The sequence below is a fragment of the Salvelinus sp. IW2-2015 genome, unplaced genomic scaffold (assembly GCF_002910315.2).
Source record: "Salvelinus sp. IW2-2015 unplaced genomic scaffold, ASM291031v2 Un_scaffold1551, whole genome shotgun sequence".
Taxonomy (NCBI): domain Eukaryota; kingdom Metazoa; phylum Chordata; class Actinopteri; order Salmoniformes; family Salmonidae; genus Salvelinus; species Salvelinus sp. IW2-2015.
Genome location: NW_019942982.1, coordinates 119867 through 127746, shown reverse-complemented (window position 1 = coordinate 127746; position 7880 = coordinate 119867). Strand labels below are relative to the sequence as shown.

The 7880-nt window shown below is 40.8% G+C and overlaps 1 protein-coding gene across 2 annotated transcripts; it reads left to right on the top strand.

Annotated features, from left to right (window-relative positions):
• Positions 1 to 1326: 1326 nt before the first annotated feature.
• Positions 1327 to 4144, top strand: LOC112071226 (uncharacterized). 2 transcript variants are annotated; one of them, XM_070439312.1, is made up of 5 exons: positions 1327 to 2154; positions 2313 to 2876; positions 3040 to 3123; positions 3277 to 3411; positions 3533 to 4144. In XM_070439312.1, the coding sequence occupies exons 2-5, from the start codon at positions 2417 to 2419 to the stop codon at positions 3814 to 3816; spliced, it is 963 nt and encodes a 320-aa protein (XP_070295413.1). In that variant the 5' UTR covers positions 1327 to 2154; positions 2313 to 2416; the 3' UTR covers positions 3817 to 4144. The 2 variants fall into 2 exon arrangements, with proteins under 2 accessions (XP_070295413.1, XP_023994448.1); XM_024138680.2 differs by lacking the exon at positions 1327 to 2154 and having other exon boundaries at positions 2280 to 2876.
• Positions 4145 to 7880: the final 3736 nt, after the last annotated feature.

Genomic DNA, 7880 nt, shown 5'->3' with positions numbered 1-7880 from the left:
TGCATGTATTTTGGAGTTGTTAGAGAGATTACAGATTTTGATCACCTATACATACTTCTATACACAAAATACTAGATGTACAGTTTGATGTGACCCGTGTCTTGCTTGGTTTGATTGCTGAGGATTGTTTTTAAAATTTGCCGGGGCGGCAGGGTTAGCCTAGTGGTTAGAGCGTTTGCTAGTAACGAAAGGTTGCATTCAAATTCCCCGAGCTGAAAGCTACAAATTCTGTCGTTCTGGCCCCTTGAACAGGCAGTTAACCACTGTTCCTAGGCCGTCATTGAAAATAAGAATTTGTTCTTAACTACTTGCCTAGTTATAAAAGTAAAATAAAATTTAAATAATTTGATCAATTTTTAGAATAAGGCTGTAACGTAACAAAATGTGGAAAAGTCAGGGGTCTGGAATATCTTTCCGAAGGCACTGTACCATGTTGTGTAAAGTGCTGTAAAAACTCATGATTTGCTCGTTTGTCTCAGCTAAAAGCTGGAAATAGCTAACATTGATCACAGATGTACTTACTGTGCACATTTGTTGTATTGTTTGGTTTTATATTCTATTATTATTATTTTATGTCAGACACATCTGTGAATGTGGAAGTGTGTTTGTTTGTTGATTGGGAAAAACAAGAAAACTTGATAAAACTTTAAATAAAATAACATAAGAAATACATAGCATATCTCAGTGTTGAAATTAGGAATTTATAACAAATGACTCAGGATGAAAATGTAAATGTCTGGTAAATATTATACTGTACAGTATGATGTCTTGAATCAATGTAAAGAAACAGATTTCCTTTTCCTACATATATTTCCTGCAGTACATTGAAGACTAGTAAAACACTGTGTTGAGTATTGTGGAATAAAGTGTTAAAAAAATATGTTAATAATTATGACTCAGTTTCAATTCAGACTAACACACACACACACACACACACACACACACACACCACACACACACACACACACACACACACACACACACACACACACACACACACACCACACACACACACCACACACACACCACACACCACTGTGATTAACAGTTCATACGAGGGCCAGAAGGATGACACTAAAAATCCGTCAACCACCATTCATCGATACAAGGCAAAGGTCTTTCAGCTGGGGCTTGTTGACACTATATCACTGTATGTCTTATTTTTGAGAAGGCATATTTCTGTTTTACTTTGTTGATGGGATTTTTAAATGTATAAATAACTAATATAGTTCCATACGTAGTGATTAGAATACTATATTATGAATTTATACTTTAAGCCAAAATTAGGTGTAACTGTCACGTTCCTGACCTGTTTTCTGTTAGTTTTTGTATGTGTTAGCTGGTCAGGACGTGAGTTTGGGTGGGCAGTCTATGTTTTCTGTTTCTATGTTGGTTAATGGGTACCTAATATGGTTCTCAATTAGAGGCAGGTGGTTTTCATCTCCTCTGATTGAGAATCATATTAAGGTAGGTGTTTTCACATTGTTTGTCGTGGGTGGTTGTCTCCTGTGTCTGTGTCTATGTTGCACCATACGGGACTGTTTCGTTTGTTCGTCATTTTGTGTAGTCATTTTCCTGTTCGTGAGTTCTTCGTGTTTCATGTAAGTTCGTCGTTCAGGTCTGTCTTCTCCGTTTTGTTATTTTGTTAGTTATCAAGTGTTCTTCGTGTTTTCGTTCCTTGTTAAATAAATCATGTATTCTCACAACGCTGCGCCTTGGTTCAATCCCTGCTCTTCCTCTTCGGGTGAAGAGGAAGAGGAACGCCGTTACAGTAACGGCATTCGTCGTTGGAAGGAGAGGGGGACCAAAGCGCAGCGTGGTACGTTTCCACATTTATTGGAATACTTTTCAACACGAACAAAAACAAACAGACGAAAACCAACGAAGGTACAGTCCTGAACATGGGAACACAAAAATACATGAACACACGAACAGGAACAATCACCCACAAACCAACAGTGCAAACAGGCTACCTTAATATGGTTCCTAATCAGAGACAATACAAAACACCCGCCTCTGATTGAAAACCATATCAGGCCAATTGACAAACCTACACATAGAAACACATAACATAGACTACACCCACCCAGCTCACGTCCTGACAAACTAAACAAAGACTAAACAAAGGAAATAAGGTCAGGAACGTGACAGCAGGTAAATCATTTATTGGTATGAATTGAATGCATCCTTTGTTCTGTTTGCTGTGTCACATGGTTATTATAGGACCATAGAAATCAGATAAAAGTTATCATGAGGTGAATCAGTCTGATTTACCACCTTGTTGTTAGACTTCATATCTYCACYTGTCCCAGTTAWCACCAGGTCATGGTTMAAGAGGACAGGATATAAAGGGGACAACTGAGACTCCAAAATAACAMCAGAAATAKCCACAAGAAGAGGACATCATCATCCAGGAATGAGAATGAAGAGTGTTGTATCTCTGCTGGTGTTGCTGCACTGCTGTCTGTCTGGAGCCCAGGTCCACAAAGACAGAGATGGAGTCAGTGTGAATGAGATCCAGCAGGTTGACTATGAGGACAGAGAGAGCAGAGGGAATGACATTCAGACTGACKAACAGAGAGCTGAAGCTGCATTAACACACAGCCAGCAAASCTGCCAGCCTGACATCCACACTGTGCTGAGAGAGATGAGCACCATGATGGCAGAGCAGAGAGTTGAGCTGAGACACACAAAGACTGAACTGGGAGCCATGGAGGCCCGACTGAGAGCCAGTGAGAGCCGACTGACAGACAGTGAGAGCCGACTGACAGCCAGTGAGAACTTACTGACAGCCAGTGAGAGTCGACTGACAGCCAGTGAGAGTCGACTGACAGCCAGTGAGAGCCAGGTGGAGGAACTGATCAAAATGAATGAAGGTAAATCAGAATGTTCTCTTTCATAGCTGATGTTATTACATAAATGTCTTAATCTGAGTCTAGGTTCAGACCCAAAGTGTATTTTATACTAATTAAGATGACATCATGAGTAATTTATACTAAATCTCACTGACTTGTTTATTGTTCATGTATCTGATTTCAGCACAAGCAGTGAAACTAAACTCCATGGAGACTCGTTCTGACATCACTGAGAGACACGTTGAAGTTCTGAAGAGAAACAGTCAAGGTAATGGGAGGAAAATGAAGTATTAGTTCTGACACTATTAATATATATATATATATGGTCTGAATGACTGACCTTATTGTTGATAACATGTCTAATCTACACCAACTAGTGTCCAGTTAGATAAAGTAGTGCTGACTCATCTCTGTCCCACAGACAGGAAGGTGGCTTTCTCAGCCTCACTAGCAGCACCTGGTCAACAAGGACACACTGGACCCTTCAACACTGGAATCACCCTGGTCTACAGAAATATCTACTCAAACATTGGCAATGCTTATAACCCCACTACAGGTACACTATATTCATATCCTCAGTTTTTATAAGTCTGTGTGAAAACATAGTAATTAATAATCCTCTGTCCTCGTATCATCTCTGATGATTGTTTCTATGTGAATGTTGTGTTCTGATACAGGGATCTTCACAGCACCAGTGAGAGGACTCTACCTCTTCAGGTTTTACGTCTATGGAGGGGGTGATAGTTCAGTTTCTAACACTGCAGTCTTGCATAAGAATGGACATCCAATAGCTATTGCACACACTCACCAAGCTAGTGGTGGTATTAATTCCTCCAATGGAGTGTCACTGCTGCTGGAGGTAGGAGATGTGGTCTACATGTATCTCTGGTCTGGGAGAAAGATTTATGATGATGAACATCGCCACAATACCTTCAGTGGTCACCTGCTCTTCACCATGTAGGAGGATTATTTTTGGACAGTATTAGTAATCTGTCCTTGAAAATATTCTGAACTTTTAACAACATTGTCTTAGCGTTGAAAGTTCTCCATTTGCTCCCTAACAGGTCAAACTAAGGTAGTTCTCAAGGAGAAAAGTAGGTGAAATTTACAAGAGACTAAAATACATATCGTATCCAAGTTTTTCAAAATTGAAAAATAATAACAAATGATATACTCATAATGAAAATATTAATGTCATGTAAATATTATACTGTCCACTAAGACTTCTTTAATTCATGTATAGATGTTGACCCCCCCTCACCCCCCACCCCCACTTCTTATGTCCATTTTCTGCTCTAAATTGAAGAGTAGTAAACATTGTCTTTAGTATGATGTAATAAAGTTTTTATCAAAATAATGACTCGACCGCCCCCTCACCCCCCACCCCCACTTCTTATGTCCATTTTCTGCTCTAAATTGAAGAGTAGTAAACATTGTCTTTAGTATGATGTAATAAAGTTTTATCAAAATAATGACTCCAAGTATCATTACACACACTGACACACAAACGTACACACGGACACCACGAACAGACACAAACGCATGTGTGATAACTATGTGCACGTGGGCATCTCCATACACCAGCCTTTGCATTCAGGTCAAATCTAATTTTTTTGTCTCATCTTTTGCCTCATCTTTTGCCTTTGCTCTCAGAGACTTTCACGTACCTTTTTGCAAACACCAGGTGTGCTGTCATGTGCCTTTTTCTCAGGAGTGGCTTCTGTCTGGCCACTCTCCCATTGGTGAAGTGCTTGTAGACTGTGGTCCTTCTGGCAGGTTCTCCCATCTCAACCAAGGAACTCTTGTTTCTGTCAGAGTGGTATTGGGTTCTTGGTCACCTCCCTGACCAGGTCCTTCTTGCTCGGGGCTCAGTTGGTCAGTCTGGTAGTTCCATATTTTTTCCATTTCCCAATGATAGAGACCACTGTGCTCTAGAAACGTTTAACACTCTAGAGAATTGTTTTCAACCCTTCACCAGATATATGCCTCATCACAATTCTACTCTGAGATCTACAGACAGTTCCTTAAACTTCATGGTATAGTTTCTGCACTGTCTACTGTGGTATCTCTAGACAGGTGATTGAATCTAAATCATGTCCAAACAATTGAAATGGCCACAGACGGACTCCAAGTGGTAGCGACATCTCAAGGATGATTAAAGGAAATTAGATGCACCTGAGTTCAATTTGTTTAAAAATGTCTAACAGGTTTTTCACTTTGCCATTTCGGGGTATTGTGTGTTTGATGGGTGAGGGGGAAAACATTTGAATCCATTATGAATTCAGGCTGTAACACAAATCAACTTTTTAGTAACATTGTCTTAGCGTTGGAAGCTCTCCACTTGCTCTCTAATAGTTTAAACTAAGGTAGTTGTCAATGTGAAAAGTAGGTGAAGTAAAAATATAAGAAATACATAGGAGGGGGATCATGTGACCCGATAATGAGATGGCCGCATGAACATGAGAGCTCCGCACAAGTCATTTCCAATTTGTATATCTTACCCTCATTTCAAGTTGAACCCATTAGCTTTAGTCAGAAAAGCCATTGTGGCTACAAAAGTGACATACATGTGACATTTTTACCCGGACTCGAGAAATAGCCGCAGAAAAAGACTCCAAGAAACAGCTAGCTTCAGAAATAGCCAGGAGTATGAGGACCCGTCCCTCCCCGAGGCCCAACATCTCTAACCTCGTCCTCTGTCGAACACATCCTTTCTGAGCTGAGATCCCAACGTACAGAACTCAACATCAAACTAGATGGCAACTTCTTAGGGCTAGGCTCCTTTTTTCTCAATCCAATTTGACGTGCCAAAGTAAACTGCCTGTTGCTCAGGCCCTGAAGCCATAAAAAACAAACATTGTCAAGATATTCCAGGATATGCATATAATTGACCATTGGAAAGAAAACACTTTGAAGTTTGTAAAAATGTTAAAATAATGTAGAGAAATATAATACAATAGATATGGTAGGAAATAATCCAAGAGAAAACCAACCGGAATGTTTTTGAGAAGAAGACCATCCTCTTAGAATTGCAAGTATAATGTCATACTGAGAATTAGCTCCCTGGATGCAATTCCTATGGCTTCCACAGGGTGTCAGCACTCTATGTTTCAAGGTTTCAGGCTTGTAACTTCAAAAACGAATAAGAAATATTATTTTAGTACAGGGACACAGTCTTGGAAATTCGTGTTTGCGCGCGCCATGATGACAGGTTGCACCTGCTAAAATCGAACATTCTTCCCTCCGTAAGAAATATTATAGTTTTATTACATTTTAGGGAATCTGAGGAGTTAATAGAAACGTATTTTGACTTGTTGAAACAAAGTTTAGGGGTAGATTTTCGGATTAATTTCTTTGCATGTTGAACGAGTGGATTACTCAAATCGAGGGCGCCAACTAAACTGACTTTTTGGGATATAAAGAAGGATTTTATCTAACAAAACAACACTACATGTTATAGCTGGACCCTTTGATGACAAATCAAAGAAACATTTTCAAAAAGTAAGTGAATATTAATCGCTATATGTGAATTTATGAAACCTGTGCCGGTGGAAAAAATATTTGATGTGGGGCGCTGTCCTCAAACAATCACATGGCATGTTTTCCTTTAATAGCTACTGTAAATCAGACAGTGCAGTTAGATTAACAAGAATTTAAGCTTTCAACCGACAGAAGACACTTATATGGAACAAATATTTATTATCCATAATTTTAATGATTATTTATTTGAATTGCGCGCCCTCCAGTTTCACGGGAAGTTGTCGCTAGCGGGACGCCTAGGCTTATTATAAACATCTGAGAGAAAACATACGCATGCAGAAATCCATTCCTTCCTAGAGGAAACTCGCTACCAAAACAGCAGAGACCAACCAAGAAGATATCAACTCCTCCTTCACTCCTGAGGAGGTCCTAGAGGCAATTACCTCCATGCCACCTAACAATCTCCAGGCCCAGACAGATTTTCCAGAGAATTCTACAAAGCTTTTTGGCCCCAGCTTAGCCCGATTTTCATGCCAATGCTGGATGATTTTTGCAAAAACTGAGCTTTCCCGGACTCCATGTACACAGCCCGCATTACAGTGTTGCTCAAAAAAGAAAAGGACCCTCTATTATGCTCGTCCTTTTGGCCCATACTCTTGTTGGATTTCCACTACAAAATAATTACCAAATTGCTCACTGTAAGACTAAACACTCTTCCCAAAATTATAGATCAAGTAAACGCACAGAAGACCCCTGTCCTGCTGGCTTCACTGGAGGCTAGAAGGTGTTCCACACCCTGTCCTGCTGGCTTCACTGGAGGCTGAGAAGGTGTTCCACCACCCTGTCCTGCTGGCTTCACTGGAGGCTGAGAAGGTGTTCCACGCCCCCTGTCCTGCTGGCTCACTGGAGGCTGAGAAGGTGTTCCACCCCTGTCCTGCTGGCTTCACTGGAGGCTGAGAAGGTGTTCCACACCCCTGTCCTGTGCTTCACTGGAGGCTGAGAAGGTGTTCCACACCCTGTTCTGCTGGCTTCACTGGAGGCTGAGAAGGTGTTCCACCCCCCGTCCTGTTGGCTTCACTGGAGGCTTAGAAGGTGTCCCACCCCTGTCCTGCTGGCTTCACTGGAGGCTGAGAAGTGTTCCAGGTGTTACAAGAGATGCTCTCTGTCCCCCCTGCTCTACTGGTTGGGGCGGAGCCTTTGAGGAGTTGATAAGGAGCAATCCAAGTATTATGAATGTTTCTGCAGCGGCCTTCAGTACAGATGATGTCTTACTCTACATATCCAACCCTGAGAAATCCCTCCCTCCCATCCAATCAAGAATGATCTCTGATCCTGGATTCCCTCCCAATCAGCAGTGTGGAAGAATCAATAATATCTGTATGAACATCCTCCCTAGATTGAACTATTTATTTCAGATGCTCCCATGTTATCTCCCAGTTAATAAAAAAAACAAAAACAACCAAAGCATCACCAAATTTATTTGGGCAATAAAAATCCTAGGATCAAGTCTCCACTCTATTTAAACCTGAATCTAAGGCTGTCTTA